This window comes from Hyperolius riggenbachi, chromosome 2 (genome assembly GCF_040937935.1).
Source record: "Hyperolius riggenbachi isolate aHypRig1 chromosome 2, aHypRig1.pri, whole genome shotgun sequence".
Taxonomy (NCBI): Eukaryota; Metazoa; Chordata; class Amphibia; order Anura; family Hyperoliidae; genus Hyperolius; species Hyperolius riggenbachi.
Window position 1 is genome coordinate 550,573,681 of NC_090647.1, and position 25,884 is coordinate 550,599,564.

General features: G+C 44.2%; 1 protein-coding gene across 1 annotated transcript in view; it reads right to left on the reverse strand.

Annotated features, from left to right (window-relative positions):
- TEX55 (testis expressed 55) overlaps positions 1-25,884 on the reverse strand; it is a 95,351-nt gene that overhangs the window by 12,310 nt on the left and 57,157 nt on the right. Inside the window, exons 3-4 of the mRNA XM_068266231.1 lie at positions 13,005-13,139; positions 1,762-1,824 (exon numbers count right to left, since the gene is read on the reverse strand). Coding sequence (XP_068122332.1) covers positions 1,762-1,824; positions 13,005-13,139 — 198 coding nt within the window. The remainder of the gene's footprint in view (positions 1-1,761; positions 1,825-13,004; positions 13,140-25,884) is intronic.

The window sequence follows — 25,884 nt, forward strand, 5'->3', positions numbered from 1 at the left end:
GCCAGCCATACGTCTAGCCACAATGGATAGAATTGGCCAAGAGACAAATCTCTCTAATCGAAATCGATCTGGAATCGGCCTTGTCACGCTGCCTTGGTAACGTGGGACATTAGGGGGACAGAGTCAGGGGTTTTGTCGCATTTGTTGCTCGTCCCAATATGGCTCGCCATTACGACCATGCACCTGATCGATCAAGTCAGCCCGACATCTTGCAGCATGTCCAACCGATTTGTGCGACCAATTTGGCCTGAAATTGGTCACATCATCTATCGGGCATGTACTTGGTGGCACCGATTTTCATCTGATTCGATTATAATAATCGAATTTGATGGTCGATTGGCCGCCAAGTCGCCTGATTAATGGCCACCTTTAAGATGCCCATACAGCGCTTGATATTGCATCCCGATCAACCTTCTGATTCGATAATTTTATTGAATCGGAAGACAATCAGTGCTGCAATACGGCTGCCCAATCTTTCAATCGATTTCGGGGCAATATTGGTTGAAAGGATCGATCGGGAATGGTGGAAAAATTTCAGCAGCAAGTGCTCGATTGGGTATGCGGCAGAGCCCCCCAAGTGTATACAGTAAGGGCCTTTTTCCACTAGCCTGCGATTTGCGATTTGCTTCTGATCGCAAATCGCAAGGTACATTAAACTAATGGAAACTGCAGCAGCATTTTCCATTAGTGCGATCCGATTGCGATGCGATTTTGGTCAAAGCGCAATCGTCGTCCTGCCGCGTTTTGTATGCGATTGAGCTGGACTATAATGAATATAGTAGCTCAATCGCAATCGCAATCGCATGGTGGAAATTGAATCGCATTTCATAGTGGAAAAGAGCCCTAAGTGTCCCAGTTAAAAGAATACTGTAGGGGGGTCGGGGGGGAAGTGAGTTGGACTTACCGGGGGCTTCTAACGGTCCCCCGCAGACATCCTGTGCCCGCGCAGCCACTCACCGATGCTCTGGCCCCGCCTCCGGGTCACTTCTGGAATTTCAGACTTTAAACTCGAAAACCACTGCGCCTGCGTAGCCGTGTCCTCCCTCCTGCTGATGTCACCAGGAGTGTCTAGCACAAGCCCAGTATGGTCTGTGTCTGCGCAGTACGCTCCTGGTGACATCAGCGGGAGCGAGGACACGGCAACGCAGGCGCAGTGGTTTTCAGACTTCTGAGTCTGAAATTCCAGAAGTGAACTGGAGGCGGGGCCGGAGCATCGGTGAGTGGCTGCGCCAACACAGGATGTCTGCGGGGGACCATTAGAAGCCCCTGATTAGTTCATCTCACTTTCCCCCGACCCCCCTACAGTATCCCTTTAAAATCACACCTCTCCACCGATGTGACTCCTTGTCTCGTCCTGTGGTTGGCGTCACTGCCAGTGCCTGTTCCAAGTGACACCGGCACATGCTGTGATGTGACTATGCAAGTCACGTGGTACAATCACTCGCTGTGGCGCCAAACACCAGAGGAGGCCAGGAATCGCGCAAGAGGAGAGGTGAGACTTTACACTGAGCACAGACATGGGAAGGGAGGCGGGACACAGGTTTGAGCAGAGTCTAATCATCCACAAGGCAACCCTAGGCAGGTGCCTAGGGCCTGGAGAGGGTAAAGAGGCCTGGTTTATGCTGGACCCCACAACATCTTACCAATAAAGCCAGGTGGCCATCAAGGGTGGGCCCACAGTTGTTGCTTGCCTAGGGCCCCATTTCCCTGTCTCTGGCTTTGAGCGCAGGACAGAGGGCGTGTGCAGCGGGACGGACGTACCTTGTGCAGCATAAACTCCAGGGGGTCTTCTGGCTTCTCGTACACCAGATCCTCTGTGATCTCCTGAAAGATGAACACAACATGTCTGAATGACGGTATAGCAATGGACACGCGGTCAGGGTGAGCCCCATCTACACAAGTGCCGCACTGCTGTGACATCACTTCCTGTCATTTCTGTCAAGGATCCCCTATGAGGAACCCGGCGTTTAAAAAGGTCACAGCAACCTCAATGCTGTGAATGCCCTAGACCAGGCGTGGGCAAACTTGGCCCTCCAGCTGTTAAGGAACTACAAATCCCACAATGCATTTGCCTTTATGAGTCATGACTGTGCCTGTCAGACTCCTGCAATGCATTGTGGGACTTGTAGTTTCTCAACAGCTGGAGGGCCAAGTTTGCCCATGCCTGCCCTAGACTCATCTGAGCCATTCAGTTGAATGTCTGGGGCAAAAACCTTGCATCAGCCCAAATGTTCTATTTAGCACAAAACACATGAGCAGTGTGCCTGTACAATGATCATTCCTAAACCTGTCATTTCAAATGATTGCCAACAATTGTTTCGGTTGACAATGATTCAGCATCTATATGGAGGGAGGGAGTTCCGGAGAATGAGGGCAGCTAAAGGGAAGTCTTGCAGCCCCGCATGGGAAGACGTTATGAGTCAGGAATGGCTCCGTGCCACACAGGTGATCAGCAGGATCTCCGGACAGGAAATGAAAGACTACAATAAAAACCTGGCAGGGGTTCTAATGAGAAAAATGTATACCATCTCATACTCATTTCATTTGGGGAAACATCACCCCCTACTTCCTGTTCATCTGCTGCTCCATCCTGGTGATGCCCTCAGCTTCCTTCCCCAGCCACACAGCAGCGGATAATGAATTCCTGATATCCAGACAGGAATCAGAGGAAACAGGAAATTCGGGATCTATTACATTCCTTATTTTTATAGAGACAAATCAGAACTTTACATTGCACACACTGCACCTTGCCTGGGGCAGTTGTCAGCAAGTCAGAATATCAAAATAAAACCGTTCTGGATGTAATCTGGCTGAAATAGCAGAATTGCTTGAATACCCCTCCATTTTCCTAGAGTGATGCATTATGGGTACAATGGCTGGATAGTATAATGATTAAAGGATATCAGAACCGAAAGGTTCTGGTAAAAATGATAGCTGCAGTGTGTGGGGGGTTAAAAGTACATATCGTCTGCTCCTCCTGCCCCCCTCTGTCTGCCGCCATTACTGTAATATACATGCCGGTGTCCCGGCGACTTGCTTGACCTTTGTCCTGGACATACTGCGCCCTGTGTGCACAATATGTCCTCCCCTCTTCACTTCTGGCCGGTGCATAGTGAGCGGCTCAGAAGCATGCTGATCCCTGTGTCTCCTCTGGGCTGCGTGCGCGCTCCACTGAACCAAGCGTCACATGACTATTTTTTACAATTCTCCGGAGCGGGGCGTCAACGTGTGGTGGGTGGGATTAGCAGAGATCCATGATCAGCCTGCCAGCCATGATTAGAGCTGGCAGACTGAATTGTACAAAAAAAAAACAAAAAACAACCAATTAATATGTGGACAGCACTGCGATTTAGCGCTGCGCTGCACAGGGGACAGCCTAGTCACTTAAATGTCCCTCCCAACAGCTCACAACCTGATTGCTCTCATAGGCTGATGCCTATGAAAGTGTAGTGTAGTGTATGGATCGCAGTCTAGGGACAATTAAGTGGGCAATAAAAGAAAAAGGGGTTTTTATACATAATTGATCTTTTTCATTAATAAAACAAACTGCTAATCGCAGCAGCAATCAGAGACCACCACAAGAATGCTCTATTAGTGGGAAGAAAAGGAGGTAAAATCCATTTGGGAAGTAAGTTGTATGGCTGAGCAATAAACTGTTAAAGTTGCGAAGTGCTGAATTGTAGAAAATCGTCCCGGTCACTAGGGTGGTATAAACCTGTGGTCCTCAAGCGGTTAAAGAGAGTTATAGTGAATTGGTTGTGTACTATGAATAATTACTAGAAGATTAGCAGCAAAGAAAATATTCTCATATTTTTATTTTCAGGTATATAGTGTTTTTTCTAACATTGCATCATTCTATAATATGTGCAGATTACACAACACTCAGCATTCAAAATGATTCTTTCAGAGCAGTCTGTGAACTAATGACCTCTCCTCTGGCAGAGAAAAAGACATTTGTTTACTTACAGTTGAGATAATAAAAGTCAGAAGACAGCCCTCTCCATGACTTTGAAAGTCGTAGAGCTTAATGGATTTTTTTGCATAGAGATAACAACTGGAGTTTATTAACTCTTCCTGTACTGGAAACAATTAGACTGATGTATCTGATCTTAATGTTTTATTTCTTAGCTGTACTTCACATACACATCTCCGACGAAGCAGAGGGGTCTGCGATACATGTGAGGTTCAGCAGGGGCACAGGCAGGATGTCTACACTGGTCTGGTGGTAAGCGTTTCCTCCTTTCTTTCTTCCACTCTTTACTATCTGGGTGATGCATTTACCTGCATAGCAGCATTTGTATATTCAAGACGCTGTGCCATATACAATATTTGTTGAGAGATTGGTGTTATATTTATTTATCTATATAGCTTGCCCATTATTCCGGTTTATGTATTATATTATGTATTGTATTGAGATGTGGATCATTATTACATTAGTTATCCCATTATGACACCTGACCTGTTTCTCCTGTTGTGTATTTTATTTGCTTTTAAGGGACAAGTCCCTAATAAATTGTTCATACTTTATGGTGCTTTTTTGCATTTACTTATTACATTTTTTCATGCTATATGGATGCTTTTCTTCTAAATTGAGTTTGATATTACTTATCCATGGCATTTATGAACCAAATTTGGCTCTTTTGCTGTTTTGTACTTTCAATAAATGGAATCTCTCTGGTTTCTTATAGAGCCTGTCACGTGTTTAACATGAATCTGGATTTGTTGGACACATTAGAATCCTGTTGGGAAGACAAACTTAAAACATTGTTTGTGAAGGATGCTGTGAGCAGGGTTGGCGATGGTGTGTCCGAGGACGCTAAACGCATCTTTCATGAATTGAAGGATGCACACATCTCCTACATCAAGACGTGGTGGAACGTGAAGTCTTTGGAGGGTTATGATAATGAGGGAATTTATCCACGGGGGCTACGGGTACAAATTTTTCCATCATGGCAGCTCAACCCAGATCGGAAAAAGATATGGGAGGAGGGACTTGCCAAATGTTCACATATAATTGTGGACATGCTATTGGATTATGACAAGGAATTACTTGAGCATTTGAGAAATAAAATTACTGAATTAAAAAGCCAGGCTATTCAGGCAGGGCCAAAAGACAGGATGGAGATATTTATGGCTGATTTAAAGAAGGAACTCGGCAAGATTGAACAGGACATTATTAATATCAAAAAGAAAAAGTTGGATAGGGATAGAATGGACTATAGTTTGAAAAAAGCCTTCCTATGGAGACATTCTGGAAATCCAAAAGGAAAAGGTTTTTGGCAAAGGAAGAAAAGACTCCCTAAACAGGGCCTTAACCCCATAGAGGATCCATCAAATAGGGTGCCCCCTAAGCCACATGGCGCAAGTATCACCTCATATGTATCTGATTCAAGTGAAGTAACAGGGTCTGATATAGAAGGGACTCAAAATGGAGGAGAAGAGGCTACTGGTCCACATACCTCAGGAATTCGAGGAGATCCGAAAATAAAGAAACGGAAATATGGACATCATAGATTTGATGATGAGGTATTACAGGTGGTGAATTTGTCACCACAACCACTATCATCATATGAAAAAAAAGTACTTTCTAGGGGCCTTTCATTTGCCCCTAACAATCAAATGGATCATTTTGAGGTCCTAAAAGATATTTTCTTATTTTGCAGGCGTTTAACACTTAAAAAAATGTATAAAACCAAGCCGTTACAGGATCAGGAAATTATTGATCTTGGATTTGATGCACAAGACCAACAGGCATTTGATGATCTATTGGACCTGCTACAAGAAAATGATGATAATGTGGTGAGTAATAAAGGCTTCAGGCCACCCTCTAAATTCATACCTACCTTTACACCAGAAATTAAAATATTCTTTGAGTTGGTATGCAGAGATGTACAAACCATAAACACCTCCCAAAGATTAATCAGTAATCTAGACCCCATGGAAAAGAAGGCACTTCAAACACTCCGTAGAAGAACAGATATACTTATAAAAGAGGCAGATAAGGGGGGTAATGTGGTGGTATGGCCAGTTGAGATGTACTTACGGGAGGCTGGGAGACAGCTCCATGACAGTAGGTATTACCGAGTATTGCCAATTAATCCACTTGAAAGATATCAAACAGAGTTTAAATCTCTCCTTGATATGGCCAAAATGGAAGGTGCGATCACTGACAAAGAGTCACAGTTCCTATGGAAACGGAATCCGACAATTCCAACTTTCTACATGCTCCCTAAGGTCCATAAAAACCCTACATATCCCCCAGGAAGACCCATTATTTCGGGGATAGGGAGCATGACAGAAAAGGCTTGCCAATTTATTGATTCCTTCCTACAGCCCATGGTAATCTCATTAGAGTCTTATATTAGAGATACAGGTGACCTTTTGAATCATCTTGAAGGTTTGGAACTGTCAGAGGATACCTGGTTAGTTACATGTGATATTGAATCACTTTACTCTAATGTGGGACATGCTGAAAGCATTAGAGCCATTAGATACTTTCTAGATATGGGAAACTTGGCCCCACATAGAAAAGAATTCCTCCTGGAGATGACAGCATTTGTTCTGACACACAATTTTTTTACTTTTGATGCCAAATTTTACCTACAGGTTAGAGGCGTAGCGATGGGGGCCAAGTGTGCCCCCTCCATTGCCAATCTGTATCTTGGATGGTGGGAACGGGAAGTCGTGTGGTCACCAAAATATAGCTTGTACCACCCACATGTCCTTGGGTGGTACAGGTTTATTGATGACCTGCTAATACTGTGGCAGGGACCTCGGGATCTCTGTGTTAGATTCCTTGAGGCTTTAAATATAAATGATCTTAATTTATTGCTTACATATCATATCTCTATAGATCATACAGAATTTTTGGATTTGATGATTAGAAAGGGCCCCACTGGTACCGTTTCCACCAGTGTATACAGAAAACCAACAGCAGTCAACAGCCTGTTGCAATTTGGCTCACATCATACCACCAAGTTGAAAAAGAACATACCTGTGGGCCAATTTATTAGGGTTAAACGCAACTGTTCGGAAATAGCAGAATTTGAACAAGAGGCTGAAACTTTAAGGAGACGTTTTCAAGCAAGGGGGTATCCGAGGAGATGCCTCGAGACAGCATTAAGGAGAGCCAGAGCAATACCTAGATCAGAGCTACTACAACCGAGACAGGCAACTCACAAGAATAGGAATCAGAATGGGAAGGTGCGAATCACAACTCCATTTAATTGCCAGTGGAATGAATTATATGGGGTCATTTCCAAACATTGGAATATTCTATCTAATGACAAGGACCTACAACCCTTTCTTACTACATATCCCAGCGTTACAGCTAAAAGAGCCCCCACCTTGAGAAATTTACTGTGCAGTAGCCACTTTCAGAGGCCCTGTCGGAGTGGAGTAACGAAGGGAAGCTTTGCATGTGGGAATTGTTCAATTTGTCCTAACATGAGGGCCACAAAATACGTAATTAGCAAAACTAATGGCAAAATTTTTTTTATCAATGAATTTATTAATTGTAAGTCAGTTGCTGTTGTATATTTGCTACAATGCCCTTGTGGCTGGCAATATATAGGCCAGACAAAAAACGCACTTAAATTGAGACTACAAAAGCATGTTTCTGTAGCGAAGCTGGCGGAACGTGATAAGATGAATGGAAAAACTCTAACTATGCTGGCTGCTCATGCATTAAATAGCCATGGCGGCTCTTTGAGAGGCTGGTCATTTGTAGGTCTACAACGTATCAATACTAATATTAGGGGAGGAGATGTGGTCAACAAGCTCCTTCGAGCTGAACTAAGATGGATTTATAAATTACAAACCCGTAGCCCAGCAGGACTGAACGAAGAATTCAGTTTTGCTTGTTATTTACCTCAATAGACTCCAGATTTTTATGACTTGCGTTCCATTATGTCTTGATGTTGATCAGCTAGTATGGTTTATCCTATGGTTTGGATTTCACTAAACCTTTTTTGTATGTTTTTAGATATACATGTTTACTAATATTTTCATTTTATGGTGAGTATTTTCCCCTCTTGGTACTTTTTGCATTTTTGCACAATTCACTTCACCTTGATTGTGGTTTTTATGGATGTGATTTGATTATCCACTTATTAGGTTCACTTGTAACCATCATCAGGTAGCACGAGTCACTTTATTTGAACACTTACACTGCATTTTTGGATTGCTTGGGAGCAGGAATATTAATATCTTGGTGATTGGATTTATTTAGGGTGTGCCCCGACTGTAAGTAAGTAACAGTCGAGTGGCAATTAGATACAGGTTTTTTTTATATATGTCACTTTATTGGCTGCATCTGCGTGGATTGTAAGTGAGTAGCAATTCCATGCAGAACTTTAATCACTTACACTCGATGGGGACCATGTATTATTTATAATTGGACAATCATATAGATACTAATATATATTTATATTCACTTGAATACAAATTTACAGATTGCACCTGGACACTTTATCTGAAGATGACCTAAATCTGAAGAACTACAATTTTGCACGGAGCACTTTTTTTTGTATATCTATTATATATATTTATCTATCACAATGTTTATTCACTTTTATGATATATACAATTTTTGCACTTTTGATATATTTATTTTTTATTTTATATTGTTGTACTATTTTTGTCCACTAGGGGGTAGTACAAACACTGTTGGACATGTATATTTTTTAGCTTGATACGTCTTGATTCACAAGGACGAACATTGCTCAAACTGTTCTCAGTATTGTTTACTATAAACTTCCAGATTCATAGTTTTACTATTATTAATACCATTATACATTTAAATATTTATTCTTGCAATTATCTAGCCCGCAATATGGGCAAATTCATTTTCACTGCTGCTCTGCTATACGTGTTAGAGCGCAGGTGCGGCCAATGGAACGCACCGGCGGCTCTACACGTAGTATGACATGGCGCCGGTGCGTCATCTGATACGCACAGCGCGACGTCATCAAGAGGCGTGGCCACGCCCACCCGGAAATGGGCAGAGCGCGAGTAGCGGTATCATACGCTGCTCTAGGAATATAAAAAGGGACCTCTTTACCCTAATCTTACAATCTCCGACGAAGCAGAGGGGTCTGCGATACATGTGAGGTTCAGCAGGGGCACAGGCAGGATGTCTACACTGGTCTGGTGGTAAGCGTTTCCTCCTTTCTTTCTTCCACTCTTTACTATCTGGGTGATGCATTTACCTGCATAGCAGCATTTGTATATTCAAGACGCTGTGCCATATACAATATTTGTTGAGAGATTGGTGTTATATTTATTTATCTATATAGCTTGCCCATTATTCCGGTTTATGTATTATATTATGTATTGTATTGAGATGTGGATCATTATTACATTAGTTATCCCATTATGACACCTGACCTGTTTCTCCTGTTGTGTATTTTATTTGCTTTTAAGGGACAAGTCCCTAATAAATTGTTCATACTTTATGGTGCTTTTTTGCATTTACTTATTACATTTTTTCATGCTATATGGATGCTTTTCTTCTAAATTGAGTTTGATATTACTTATCCATGGCATTTATGAACCAAATTTGGCTCTTTTGCTGTTTTGTACTTCACATACAAATCATAATATCATAATTTTTTTTTCGCTTCAGTGTCTCTTTAAAGGCAATATAATCTGCTTGCTTTTCATTGCTATCATGGGGGTGTAAATAAACCACTGTATGAAAGCCCGCTACACGATACACAGTGCACTATTTTCAGCAATCTCTCAAAGCATGTTTCAAGCAATGGAAAACAGTATCTGCAATAACGGATATAATTAGGAGGAACTTTGTCTAACTAGGATGAAGTTTTGAATACTGTACTTCTACTACAATAACACAGCTTATACTGCAATATAAAAGATAACCACTAAGGGGCAGTGTTGCTCCACAGACAATGCTGCGCTATGCTGCTGGAGTCCATCAGTGAGATAAATGCATGGCTCTATTGGCAGTTCAATATACAGAGTCTATTATTAACGTGTCCTGCGGCTGTTCTAATACTCCTTCTCTGCTCTGTGATTGGGAAAAGGGTAATACTGGCCACACTGCGGCCACAGAAGAATGTGTGTGTGTGTGTATATAGCCCAGTGATCTTATTTTATAAGGCAAAGAGCAACGCACAACAAACTAATGGCGGTGATTTACAGGCGGTGATTTATTGGGAAGCCGCTATGCTGACCCCAAACATGTGGAAATCCTGAGATGTTTTTTTTTATATGGTTATATATTTACCCAAGTTGCAATTATTTAAAGAGACACTGAAGCGAAAAAAAAAACATACGATATAATGATGTGTATGTGTAGTACAGCTAAGAAATAAAACATTAGGAGCAGAGACATGAATCTAATATTGTTTACATTACAGTTAAGAAACTCCAGTTGTTGTCTATGCAAAAGAGCCACTGAGCTCCACAACTTTGAAAGTCGTAGAGAGCTCTGTCTTCTGAAGCTTGTTATCTCAACTGTCAGTCACTGTATTTTCTTTTTCTCTCCAGAGGACAGGTCAATCGTTCAGTGGCCTGCTCTGTAAAATCATTTAGAATGCTGAGTAGTGTGTAAACTGCAAATATTAGAAAATGATGCAATGTTATATAAAAAAAAACACTGTATAACTGAAAATAGTAATATGAGAATATTTTCTTTGCTACTAATGTTCTAGTAATTATCCGTACTACACAATCAATTCATTATATCAGAATTTTTTTTTCGCTTCAGTGTCTATTTAAAGCGGGGGTGTAACAAAAGTCTGTGCAACCCTCGTCAGTATGGGGGGGCTAAGGGGTGCGTATATCGAAAAAAAAACCATGGAAATTTGGGTGCCCAGTAATCTCGATAGTAAATTATCGGTATATGGCTAAACCTAACCCTTCTCTCACACAAAATCCCATCATCCACCCCTTAAAGGGAACCGAAACTGAGAAGGATATGGATTTTTCCTTTACCAGTTGCCTGTCTCTCCTGCTGATTCTCTGGCCCATATGCAATTCCCTTTTTCACCTGAGTTTTCTCCTAGGAGATAATTTTTCATCTTCAATTTAAAATAACTTTCCAGTACTTTTCAACTTAAAAAGTACCAAAAAGTAGGTTAGAAAGTACTATTAAAATTAGTTCGAAGTATTTTCTTGCTTGCTGGTGGCTTAAAACAAATGTTATTGGCAAGTTTAAAATTATCACCTAGGAGACAACTCAGGTGAAAAAGTGAATTGCATATGGCCCTCTGTCTCTAATACTTTCAGCCACAGCTCCTGAACAAGCATGCAGATCAGGTGCTCTGACTGAAGTCAGACTGGATTAGCTGCATGCTTGTTTCAGGTGTGTGATTCAGCCACTACTACAGCCAAAGAGATCAGCAGGACTGCCAGGCAACTGGTATGGTTTAAAAGGAAACATCCATATCCCTCTCAGTTTAGGTTCCATTTAAACGCCTCCAATGCACCTGCGCACACCTGGATCCTACAGAGCCTTCTCATTCCTCCCGCGGTGTCCTGAGTCAACCAATGTCCCCCATTTGTATTTGAAACCTCCGGGAGCCCTTAGGGATGCGAGAGATTCCGAGAATCCCCAAAGAGGCATTTGACCAGTTCAGGGCCTGTTCTAGACTTTTTGTGCCTGAGGCAAACTTGTGAGATGCTGCCGCCCCCACCCCCAAGTATAATACCCCCCCCCCCCAGAATGGGTAGCCTGGAGGGGGTAGCAGGCAGGAAGGGGGTATTGAGCACAGTGGCGGGTCCCTCACCTGGGTCCCCCGATCTGCGCTCCCCCTCCAGCTATTAAGCGCAGCAGCATATATATGATCAGGCAGCGGGCGTGGATGACTCACCTGTTCCGCGTTCCAGCGTGCATTCCACTCTCGTCACTTCCTGCAATGCCGTCTGCTTACAATACAGTGGGCGGCAAAGCAAGAAGTGACAAGAGTGAAAAGCACGCTGGAATGCGGAAGAGGTGAGCCATCCCCGTCCACAGCCTGATTATACTACGCTGCTGCGCTTAATAGCTGGAGGGGGAGTGAAGATCGGGGGACCCAGGTGTGGGACCCCCCTCCCCGCCACTGTGCTCCATACCCCCTTCCTGCCTGCTACCCCCTCCAGCTCAGCACCCCCCCCCCCCCCCAGCCCAAGCAAGTGCCCCCCCCCCCCCCCCCCCAACTTTGCAGCCTGAGGAACCCACCCCACCTTATTGGCGGCCCGGCCCAGGACCAGGTGGTTGAATACGTGTAATGGGGATGACAGCAATGGATCCAGGACACCGAAGGAAAAACAAGAAGGCTCTATAGGATTGAGAGTCATCCCTCCCCATAGGTGAGTGTCTGCCGTTTTCTTCCCCAGATCACTACAGTACCACTTTAAAAAAAAGAGCGGTACTATTGGCCTACCTGATAGAAAACACCCGTCTCTTCTAGAGACTGTTTTGTCTAGGAGAACTCATGGAGAAGCATGTGATTTGTTTGATCAGCTGATAGATTTGCAAAGCTCTGATTTGCTGTGATCACCTCCTTCTTTGGGCACATGATCATGACTAGCAAATCAGAGAATTACATATCAGTGTCACCCGACTAAACTGATCACATGCTCCTCCAGGAGTTCTCCTAGACATTGACCGTTACTACTCTTTACTGGGCGACTTTAGTTACATTAGCACAAAAGGGACAATGGGTTTACGGGCTTATCCTGCTTCTTCGGGTGAATAATAAGTGTGGCTGGGGTTGCTTAGAGCATAGAGGCCCTGCTGATTGTGAGCCCCAGCCACCAGGCACACTCATTATTGCCCCGAAGAAGTGGGATAAACCTGCAAAGTTTTTTGTGCTAATAAAGCTGAAGTTGTTCAGTGTTTTCTGTGAGAGCGGTAAGCACACTCTACTTCTCTTTTTTAAACTGTTTTTAATGTTTTATTCATTTTGGATGGCTCCCCCATATGGTCATTGTGATTGGCTGAGAAGGATTCTGAACCGTGTGATCCATCGATGCTCTTTGTGGTGCAGAGACATTACCTGAAATATCTGCAGGACGTTGTGCTTCTCCATGTACCGCAGGGAGCGCTGGAACGGGTCCTCGTAGATCGGGGTGGAGGGCGGTAATGTGACGGGCGGGGTGACTTCCGTAATCAGAAGCTTCTCACTGTCTGCCTGAAACACCAGATAAAAACATGCCTAGGTCAGCGAGAGCAGGATAGTCCTCAAGGGGCTCATTCACAAAGCTTTTCTCCTGAATTATCTCACCTCAACCGTAAGCAGAGTTAAAGTGAACCTCCGGACTAAAAATCTACTCAGTAGAACTGAAAAGGCTTAGTGTTTCTTTAACAGTTTCACAGCATCAGAACTTTGTTTTTCTTACCAAAGCATCATTTTTAGCTGCATTTTTATCTAAGCTCCACCCATCAAAGAAAAAAAGCCCGGCCTTTTTTTTCCTGACGCTGTGCAGAGCATGATGGGATTTCCTATGTTGTTATTCACGTTGCCTAGCAACTGGGAGGGGTGATCAGCACACAGGACAGTTGGAACTGTGTCTCCTGCTCTATTTTAATTAACATAACTAATGTAACTTAATGACAGTATGTTTGTTTAGGCTGAAGTTCCTCTTTAACCACTTCCCGACCGCCGTATATACAATTGGCGGCCGGGAAGTGGACGCCGCAAGGACCGCCGTATTGACAATTGGCGGCGGTCCTTGTATGGGCATGGGCGGAGCGATCGCGTCATCCGTGACGCGATCCTCCGCCGCTCACCCGCCGCAACATCCCGCTGGCCATACGGAAGCGCCGGCGGGATGTTAACCCGACGATCGCCGCATACAAAGTGTATAATACACTTTGTAATGTTTACAAAGTGTATTATACAGGCTGCCTCCTGCCCTGGTGGTCCCAATGTCCGAGGGACCACCAGGGCAGGCTGCAGCCACCCTAGTCTGCACCAAGCACACTGATTTCCCCCCCCCCCCCCTGCCCCAGATCGCCCACAGCACCCATCAGACCCCCCCCTGCCCACCCCCCAGACCCCTGTTTGCACCCAATCACCCCCCTAATCACCCATCAATCACTCCCTGTCACTATCTGTCAACGCTATTTTTTTTTTATCCCCCCCCCTGCCCCCCGCTCCCTCCTGATCACCCCCCCACCCCTCAGATTCTCCCCAGACCCCCCCCATGTACTGTATGCATCTATCCCCCCTGATCACCTGTCAATCACCTGTCCATCACCTGTCAATCACCCGTCAATCACCCCCTGTCACTGCCACCCATCAATCAGCCCCTAACCTGCCCCTTGCGGGCAATCTGATCACCCCCCCCCCCACACCAATAGATCGCCCGCAGATCCGACATCAGATCACCTCCCAAATCCATTGTTTACATCTATTCTCTCCTCTAAACACCCACTAATTACCCATCAATCACCCATCAATCACCCCCTATCACCACCTGTCACTTTTACCTATCAGATCAGACCCTAATCTGCCCCTTGCGGGCACCCAATCACCCGCCCACACACTCAGATTGCCCTCTGACCCCCCCTTATCAATTCACCAGTGCATTAATTACATCTGTTCTTCCCTGTAATAACCCACTGATCACCTGTCAATCACCTATCACCCATCAATCACCCCGTGTCACTGCCACCCATCAATCAGCCCCTAACCTGCCCCTTGCGGGCAATCTGATCACCCACCCACACCATTAGATCGCCCGCAAACCCGCCGTCAGATTACCTCCCAAATGTATTGTTTACATCTGTTATCTTCTCTAAACACCCACTAATTACCCATCAATCACCCCCTATCACCAACCGTCACTGTTACCTATCAGATCAGACCCTAATCTGCCCCTTGCGGGCACCCAATCACCCGCCCACACGCTCAGATTGCCCTCAGACCCCCCCCCCCTTATAAATTCGCCAGTGCATTAATTACATCTGGCCTTCCCTGTAATAACCCACTGATCACCTGTCAATCACCTGCCAATCACCTATCACCCATCAATCACCCCCTGTCACTGCCACCCAACAATCAGCCCCTAACCTGCCCCTTGCGGGCAAACTGATCACCCACCCACACCAATAGATCGCCCGCAGATCCGACATCAGATCACCACCCAAGCGCAGTGTTTCCATCTATTCTCTCCTCTAAACACCCACTAATTACCCATCAATCACCCATCAATCACCCCCTATCACCACCTGTCACTGTTACCCATCAGATCAGACCCTAATCTGCCCCTTGCGGGCACCCAATCGCCCGCCTACACGCTTAGATTGCCCTCAGACCCCCCCTTATCAATTCGCCAGTGCAATATTTACATCTGTTCTCCCCTGTAATAACCCACTGATTACCTGTCAATCACCTATCAATCACCCATCAATCACCCCCTGTCACTGCCACCCATCAATCACCCCCTGTCACTGCCGCCCATCAATCACCCGCTGTCACTGCCACCCATCAATCAGCCCCTAACCTGCCCCTTGCGGGCAATCTGATCACCCACACCAATAGATCGCCCGCAGATTCGACGTCCGATCACCTCCCAAGTGCAGTGTTTACATCTGTTCTCTACCCTAAACACCCACTAATTACCCATCAATCACCCCCTGTCACTGCTACCTATCAGATTAGACCCCTATCTGCCCCTAGGGCACTCAATCACCCGCCCACACCCTCAGAATGCCCTCAGACCCCAGCCCTGATCACCTCGCCAGTGCATTGCTTGCATCTATTTCCCCCTCTAATCACACCTTGAGACACCCATCAATCACCTCCTGTCACCCCCTAGCACACCTACCCATCAGATCAGGCCCCAATTTGCCCCGTGTGGGCTCCTGATCACTCGGCCAAACCCTCAGATCCCCCTCAGACCCCCTTCCGATCACCTCCCCAGTGCATTGATTGCATCTATTTTCCCCTCTAACCACCCCCTGAGACACCCATCAATCACCTCCTGTCACCCCCCTAGCACTCCTATCCCGGGACAGTTAAAAATGGCGCACAGCGCCAGATGAATAAGAAGGGCGCCCCATAGACTTGCATTATATAACGCTATTTAGCGTTATAAGTGTTAAAAAATGGCGCAGGCAGTGTGCCTTACACTTATAACGCTAAATAGCGTTATAAAGCTTCAAAATTTCTGAGGACAGAGGGGTCGGGGGGAAGAGAGAGGCAGCGGACACTGAAGGGCATAGGCAGCGGACGAAGATGTGTTCAATATGCATACATTACCTTGTCCCGGGCCGCCGATCGCTCCTTCCCTCCGCTCCTGCACTTCTTCCGTTAGTTTGCTGTAGTCCTGCAGCCGGCCAATCACCATGCGGTTTCATTCTCCGCATGGTGATTGGCCGGCTGCAGGACTACAGCAAACAAACTAGGAAGTGAAGGAGCGGAGGGAAGGAGCGATCGGCGGCCCGGGACAAGGTAATGTATGCATATTGAACACATCTTCGTCCGCTGCCTATGCCCTTCAGTGTCCGCTGCCTCTCTCCCCCAACCCCCGCTGCCTATACTAGCGACCCGCAGCCCCCTGCTTGCTTTAATGGCGTACCGTGCTGAAATAAATGTAGCATAAAACGCTATTTACCGTTTTAATGTATTTTCGGTAAATAGCGTTTTATGATACATTTATCGGCAGAACGGTGCGCCATTTTTCTCCCTGCGCCATTTTTAGATGGACCCCTCCTATCCATCAGATCAGGCCCAATACAACCTGTCATCTAAAAGGCCACCCTGCTTATGACCGGTTCCACAAAATTCGCCCCCTCATAGACCACCTGTCATCAAAATTTGCAGATGCTTATACCCCTGAACAGTCATTTTGAGACATTTGGTTTCCAGACTACTCACGGTTTAGGGCCTGTAAAATGCCAGGGCGGTATAGGAACCCCACAAGTGACCCCATTTTAGAAAAAAAGACACCCCAAGGTATTCTGTTAGGTGTATGACGAGTTCATAGAAGATTTTATTTTTTGTCAAAAGTTAGCGGAAATTGATTTTTATTGGTTTTTTTTCACAAAGTGTCATTTTTCACTAACTTGTGACAAAAAATAAAATCTTCTATGAACTCGCCATACACCTAACGGAATACCTTGGGGTGTCTTCTTTCTAAAATGGGGTCACTTGTGGGGTTCCTATACTGCCCTTGCATTTTAGGGGCCCTAAACCGCGAGGAGTAGTCTAGAAAACAAATGCCTCAAAATGACCTGTGAATCGGACGTTGGGCCCCTTAGCGCACCTAGGCTGCAAAAAAGTGTCACACATGTGGTACCGCCGTACTCAGGAAAAGTAGTATAATGTGTTTTGGGGTATATTTTTACACATACCCATGCTGGGTGGGAGAAATTTCTATGTAAATGGACAATTGTGTGTAAAAAAATCAAACAATTGTCATTTACAGAGATATTTCTCCCACTTAGCATGGGTATGTGTAAAAATACACCCCAAAACGCATTATACTACTTCTCCTGAGTACGGCGGTACCACATGTGTGGCACTTTTTTTTACACCCTAAGTACGCTAAGGGGCCCAAAGTCTAATGAGTACCTAGGATTTCGCAGGTCATTTTGCGACATTTGGTTTCAAGACTACTCCTCACGGTTTAGGGCCCCTAAAATGCCAGGGCAGTATAGGAACCCCACAAATGACCCCATTCTAGAAAGAAGACACCCAAAGGTATTCTGTACGGAGTATGGTGAGTTCATAGAAGATTTTATTTTTTGTCACAAGTTAGCGGAAAATGACACTTTGTGAAAAAAAACAATTAAAATCAATTTCCGCTAACTTGTGACAAAAAAATAAAAACTTCTATGAACTCACCATACTCCTAACGGAATACCTTGGGGTGTCTTCTTTCTAAAATGGGGTCATTAGTGGGGTTCCTATACTGCCCTGGCATTTTAGGGGCCCTAAACCGTGAGGAGTAGTCTTGAAACAAAAATGACCTGTGAAATCCTAAAGGTACTCATTGGACTTTGGGCCCCTTAGTGCAGTTAGGGTGCAAAAAAGTGCCACACATGTGGTATCGCCGTACTCGGGAGAAGTAGTATAATGTGTTTTGGGGTGTATTTTTACACATACCCATGCTGGGTGGGAGAAATACTTCTGTAAATGACAATCTTTTGATTTTTTTTTACACACAATTGTCCATTTACAGAGGTATTTCTCCCCCCCAGCATGGGTATGTGTAAAAATACACCCCAAAACACATTGTACTACTTCTCCCGAGTATGGCGATACCACATGTGTGGCACTTTTTTGCACCCTAACTGCGCTAAAGGGCCCAAAGTCCAATGAGTACCTTTAGGATTTCACAGGTCATTTTGAGAAATTTCGTTTCAAGACTACTCCTCACGGTTTAGGGCCCCTAAAATGCCAGGGCAGTATAGGAACCCCACAAATGACCCCATTTTAGAAAGAAGACACCCCAAGGTATTCCGTTAGTAGTATGGCGAGTTCATAGAAGATTTTATTTTTTGTCACAAGTTAGCGGAAATTGATTTTCTTATTCTTTTTTTTTTTTTTTTCTTTTCTTTTTTTTTTTTTATTATTCAAACTCAGCCGTTATGTGACCCAGATATGACCATGTGACAGCTGTGAAGCCATCATACGTGGGTCTCAGGTCTGCATCATAGTTTGATTTTCTTTCCTCTCCTCCCCCCCTCCCTCACTCCATCATCACTACAATATATCAAATATTCCACCAGTGGCTCAGATCAAACTAATTATAGTAAGAGAGAGAAAAAAGAAAGTAAGAAAAACAACAAAAAAAAAACAAAACACAAGCACCAGCAAAAAACAAACTCCACCTACCCATCTTAACTTTAAGTGGTTAATATCCCTTTCCGACCACCCACTTATTTTATGGACATGCCCTCCATGCATGAGCCATCAGGGCCGGACCAAGCCAATGGAGGGGACAGGCCTCATGCACAAACAGGTCACATATCTAAGCTGAGAAGCAAAGCAATTACTCTTATTTCACCTTTCATACACATTCATATAAGTGCCTTCTATACTTCAACATATATCTATGCATCTGCACAATCATCCATCCATTTATCCTTACAATTTCAGTTGGTAATATAGTGGTTATTTGGTTCTTTTCTCCTCATCCCCTCCACTTCAAATACTCAACTACTTATTATATGTTACTTATTTTTTCCCATGCAATTTTCCATTCCTCCATTTGTTTGTTGGTGCCAGCATCTTCTACACTGCCCTCGCCACCTTGCAAAAAATCTGACATCATCCATATCCACTCTTCCATACTGGGAGCTTCGGGGTTCTTCCAGGATTTTGCTATAAGTTTCCTGGCCACAATTGCTGCAGGGATTACTAGTTTATTTGCATGTCTAAAGCGGTCAGGTTCCATGCAACTCAACAGAGCGGTACTGGGATGAAAAGGGGAAGGAAGTTTAATGAAATCTCCTATCTCTCTCCAAAAGTTCTGTATAACCGGGCACGACCACCACATATGCATATGTGAACCAAACGCAGTAAGACATCTCCAACAGTTCCCATTTCCGCCTTTAAATTTAGCCATCTTAGAGGGTGTGAAGTACCATCTCGTCATGAGTTTATAATTAACAAGTTGAAATGAGGTATAGCTGGGGGTCCAAATTTCCTGGAATACTGCTCCCCAGTCCAAGTTTTGGATATGATTTATCATAGCGGAAATTGATTTTAATTGTGTTTTTTCACAAAGTGTCATTTTCCGCTAACTTTTGACAAAAAATAAAATCTTCTATGAACTCACCATACTCCTAACGGAATACCTTGGGGTGTCTTCTTTCTAAAATGGGGTCATTTGTGGGGTTCCTATACTGCCCTGGCATTTTAGGGGCCCTAAACCGTGAGGAGTAGTCTTGAAACGAAATTTCTCAAAATGACCTGTGAAATCCTAAAGGTACTCATTGGACTTTGGGCCCTTTAGCGCAGTTAGGGTGCAAAAAAGTGCCACACATGTGGTATCGCCGTACTCAGGAGAAGTAGTATAATGTGTTTTGTGGTGTATTTTTACACATACCCATGCTGAGTGGAAGAAAGATCTCTGTAAATGGACAATTGTGTGTAAAAAAATTAACAAATTGTCATTTACAGAGATATTTCTCCCACCCAGCATGGGTATGTGTAAAAATACACCCCAAAACACATTATACTACTTCTCCTGAGTACGGCAATACCACATGTGTGGCACTTTTTTGCAGCCTAACTGCGCTAAGGGGTCCAAAGTCCAATGAGCACCTTTAGGCTTTACAGGGGTGCTTACAATTTAGCACCCCCCAAAATGTCAGGACAGTAAACACACCCCACAAATGACCCCATTTTGGAAAGTAGACCCTTCAAGGTATTCAGAGAGGGGCATGGTGAGTCCGTGGCAGATTTCATTTTTTTTTTGTCGCAAGTTAGAAGAAATGGAAACTTTTTTTTTTTTTTTTTTCTCACAAAGTGTCATTTTCCGCTTACTTGTGACAAAAAATAATATCTTCTATGAACTCACTATGCCTCTCAGTGAATACTTTGGGATGTCTTCTTTCCAAAATGGGGTAATTTGGGGGGTATTTATACTATCCTGGAATTCTAGCCCCTCATGAAACATGACAGAGGGTCAGAAAAGTCAGAGATGCTTGAAAATGGGAAAATTCACTTTTTGCACCATAGTTTGTAAACGCTATAACTTTTACCCAAACCAATAAATATACACTGAATGGGTTTTTTTTTTAATCAAAAACATGTTTGTCCACATTTTTCGCGCTGCATGTATACAGAAATTTTACTTTATTTGAAAAATGTCAGCACAGAAAGTTAAAAAAATCATTTTTTGCCAAAATTCATGTCTTTTTTGATGAATATAATAAAAAGTAAAAATTGCAGGAGCAATCAAATAGCACCAAAAGAAAGCTTTATTAGTGACAAGAAAAGGAGCCAAAATTCATTTAGGTGGTAGGTTGTATGAGCGAGCAATAAACCGTGAAAGCTGCAGTGGTCTGAATGGAAAAAAAGTGGCCGGTCCTTAAGGGGTAGAAAGCCCTAGGTCCTCAAGTGGTTAAGGCGTTGTACACAGGTAGCTCTCAGCCAAGGTGGTAGGGTGGGGCCGGCCAAGGTGGTAAAATGGGGCAGCTATTGCCAAGAATCTAGCTTGTGCACAGCGACCCCCCGATGCATCAGCAAAGGATGCTTGTCCCGTCCCACCACCACCACCTCCATCATGTGCCGTACTGCCATCCCTCTCTCCACTCCGTAGCAACAGAACGCTTCACTAGCCTGCAGGCTAGTCTCTATACAGCACCAAGGCCCCAAATTGTGGCCTGAGGGGATTGAGTCCCCATGGGTGCAGGCAACAGTGTTTGCATGTGTTGGCAGTAACAACAGAATTACTTTGAACTGCAGTATAGTAAAGCAACCACAAGATGTCACTGTCTGTAGTATGATGTGAAGATCTCTATGGTATTGTGATTTCCTGTATTCTCTGTGTTCCTCTCTGTTCTTAGTAAGCTGCACTTCCTGATGGGGGTGTATGATTTATCTCTGTATGTTTTGCTTCAGTAAAGAGTTCTGACTTGTTATACCACCAGGTGCCTATCTGTCTGTACAGAACACTCTGCTCCATCAGTATGTGTGTGCAAGTCTTAAAAAGGAATTGTGGTGAAAATAACATAATGAATAAAATTACTTATTTTTTTTACAATGTTCATGTGTTGCCCATTGTAAGATCTTTCCTCTCCCTGATTTCCATTCTGACATTTATCACTGGTAATGACATCTTTAGTTCTGCCAGGTGATCTGTACGGAATGTTTGTTACTGAGAGTTCTATGCACAGAGGGGGATACTGCTTGCTTGGCAATGCAATAAAGGTTCACAGACAGGAAACTGCCAGGACCATGGTCATGACATCACACTGTGGGAGGGGTTTCACCACAATATCAGCCATACAGACCCCCCTGATGATCTATTAGAGAAATATTGCTAGTACTAACGCCAGCTGAGTATCATGTGTTGCGGTTCATTATCACTAATTTATACTTACCCAGGGCATCCTCCAGCCCCATGAGCAGCCCTGAGTCCCTCACCGTCCTCGTTGACCCCTCCGTTAAGCCACTATGACTCCCAGTAATCGGGGCAGTCGCGGGCGTCTGCGCTGGGCCACGTGCACACCCCTCGTTGTGCTCCCGTCCCCTGGAGTGTTCTGTGTCTGCAGGCGCTCCATGTGTTGGGAGTGCAATGGGGGCGTGTGCGGGGCCAAGCCACGCATGCGCAGGAGACCTCAACTGGCGGTGACTGACCAGCAGTCATAGCGCCAGAATAGAGGGGCTGAGTAGCAGGCAAGGGACTCAGCGCTGCTCATGGGGCTGGATGAAGCTCCAGGTAAGTATAAATTAAGCCTAGTGTACCATCTCTGGTACACTTTAAAGAGACTCAGACACGACATAAAGTCCAGCTCTGATACTTACCCTGGGCTTTCTCCCACCCCACAAACACGTCTAAGTCCCACGCCATCCTCCCGTGGTCTGCCGTTCAGCCATGGCGAGCTCCATTTTCAGGCTCAGTGACGTCAGTCCGGAACTACTGCGCATGCACGGGAGGTCTGCACATGTGCAGTAGACCCTGACTGGCATTGACTGAGCCTCATAACCGAGCTCACCGTGGCTGACAGTGTGGGACTTAGACGTGTTTATGGGGCGGGAGAAAGACCCGGGTAAGTATCAGAGCTGGACTTTATGTCGCCTCTGAGTCTCTTTAAGCAAGTAACGTAAGGCGAGTTTTCATGGCATTTACCACGGGTCGCCCGTGTTTTAAAATGATCGCTGCAAGTTTAAAGAGAATCTGTATTGTTAAAATCACACAAAAGTAAACATACCAGTGCGTTAGGGGACATCTCCTATTACCCTCTGTCACAATTTCGCCGCTCCTCGCCGCATTAAAAGTGGTTAAAAACAGTTTTAAAAAGTTTGTTTATAAACAAACAAAATGGCCACCAAAACAGGAAGTAGGTTGATGTACAGTATGTCCACACATAGAAAATACATCCATACACAAGCAGGCTGTATACACCCTTCCTTTTGAATCTCAAGAGATCATTTGTGTGTTTCTTTCCCCCTGTTCTCATGCACTGAAGTTTCAGGCTGCTCTTTTCTTCCTGCAAACAGCTTTGCCCTTGTCTGTAATTCCTCACTATGTGAAAGCCCAGCCAGCTCAGAGGACGATTTATCCAGCTTGTAAAAGATGAGAGAAGAGAGAAGCTGCTCTAATCTAAATAACACACAGGCAGTGTGCATAGAGGGGCCTGGAAGGGGGAGTTCATAGCAGAACCACAACACTGAAGAACTTGGCAGCCTTCCAGACACAGGCTGACAAGTCTGACAAGAGAGAGATAAGTTGATTTATTACAGAGACAGTAATAGTATAAAGTGCTGCAGTAAGCCAGAACACATTAGAATAGCTTTTGGAACTAGTAGGATGATAAAAAACAGGATGCAATTTTTGTTACGGAGTCTCTTTAACGCATATTTTAGCAATACACTTCTGCACACGTCATTGATTTGGCCACAGGAAGTGAGCGTCACTTACAGCTTGGCCAGCTGCCAGATGGGGATTATATATGCAGCGGAAAACCAGCCTGTATGACTTTGAAGGCTTTTAATGGCTTTCAGTGCGTAGCGTTGAGCATCGAGGTCTCTGGGCTTTTGCAGGAAAGGGCTGGGATTTGTGTCTGCAGGAAGCGGAAATACGGCCTTCTGTTGGCTTTCAGTGGTGTTTGCTGGCTTTCAGTGGCCTTTGCTGGCATTCAAATGCAACAGCAGCAACAGCAAGCGACTTCTAGAAGCTGCATGTTGCTTTTGAGGCGAGACGCCGGGATCTACTGCCAGGCTTTCATGAAGTGGCTGAGAAATTGGTGTAGGAAGGAAGGGTTTGGGTTCCTGGAGAACTGGGCAGACTTTGCAGTCGGCTACAGGTTCTACAGCAGGGATGGGCTGCACCTTAATGGGGAGGGTGCAGCTGCATTGGGGGAGAAGATGGCTAAACGGTTGGAGGAGATTTTAAACTAGGATCTGGGGGGAGGCGGGAGGATAAAGTCTCAATATGTAGACAAGATAAGGTAAAAAGACAGTGGGAGCCTAACATTATGGGGGGTGGAGAGGGGGGTGGAGACAGTGTAAAGATTAAGGAGGTTGGTAAAACTTCAAGTAGCCAATTTCATGTAAACAAAATTGGTAAATGTGGTGGTAAAAATATAAAGTGCATGGTAACCAATGCTCGGAGCCTTGCAAATAAAATAGACGAACTAGAGTTCATTCTGAATGACAAAGGCTATGACATTGTGGGAATAACCGAGACATGGATGGATGAAAGCCATGACTGGATAGCTAATCTAAAAGGATACAATGTGTTTAGGAGGGATAGAACAGGGAAAAAAGGTGGAGGGGTTTGTCTCTTTGTTAAGAATTCTTTTACAGCTGTCCTCAACGATAAGATGGAGGAAGATTGCGAAGATGTGGAGTCCGTTTGGGTAAATATTCATGGTGGAAATAAAAGTTGCCAATTGCTTATTGGGGTATGCTACAGACCACCTCTTATTAATGAAGCTGCAGAACTGCGATTACTACAGCAGATTGAAAAAGCTGCAAGTAAAAATGAGGTCATAGTTATGGGCGACTTCAACTTTCCAGACATTGGCTGGAGTATTGAGGCTACCCATTCTGGTAAAAGCAGCAGATTTCTGGCAGCACTACAGGACAATTACTTGACTCAAATGGTAACGGAACCAACTAGGGGGAATGCGTTACTGGATCTGATCATTTCTAATAGACCAGATAATGTATCAAATGTGCAGGTTCAAGAACATTTGGGAAATAGTGATCACAACATGATAACGTTTGATCTGGTGACTGATAGGCCACGGGGCAGCAGGACCACTAAAACTATGAATTTTAGAAAAGCAAAGTTCAATCAAATTAGGCAGGCACTAAGTTTGGTGAACTGGGATAATGTACTACAAGGGGACGACACTGAAGGGAAATGGCAAGCTTTTAAACGTATTCTCAATCAATATTGTAGTATGTATATCTCATATGGAAACAAAATGTCTAGGAATAAAAAAGGCCTCTATGGATGAATAGAAAGGTTAGGGATAAAATGAAGAGGAAAAAGAATGCCTATAAGGTCCTAAAACAGGAGGGGACTGAGGCTGCACTAAGCAATTATAAGGAGTGCAATAAAAATTGTAAAAAAGAAATTAGGCTGGCAAAGATCGAAGCTGAAAATCAAATCGCTAGGGATATCAAATCTAACCCAAAAAAGTTTTACAAGTACATCAACTCTAAAAAAAGAAAGGTTGACTGTATAGGAATCCTAAAGGATGAGGGTGGGAACTCAATGGTGGACGACCAAGGTAAGGCAGAGTTATTAAATGCTTTCTTTGCTTCTGTCTTCACAAAGGAAACAGCACTGTTGCAAATTACAGAGGCAGAAGAGTCTCAATCTTCTAACTGTAATATTAAATACTTAACGCAGGAAGAAGTAAAGGCAAGACTAAATAAATTAAAAATAGACAAGGCACCTGGCCCGGATGGCATGCATCCTCGGGTCCTAAGAGAATTAAGTTCAGTTATAGCTAAGCCCCTTTATCTTATCTTTTGTGACTCTCTTGCAACTAGCAGAGTCCCAGTGGATTGGCGTACAGCCCACGTTTTCCCATTATTTAAGAAGGGCAAAAAATCTGATCCAAGAAATTATAGACCTGTAAGCTTAACATCAGTTGTATGCAAACTATTTGAGGGGTTACTAAGAGATACTATACATGACTTCATAGTAGAAAATAATCTTATTTCTCAGCATCAACATGGGTTTACTAAAGACAGGTCCTGTTTGACTAACATGCTCAGCTTTTATGAGGTAGTG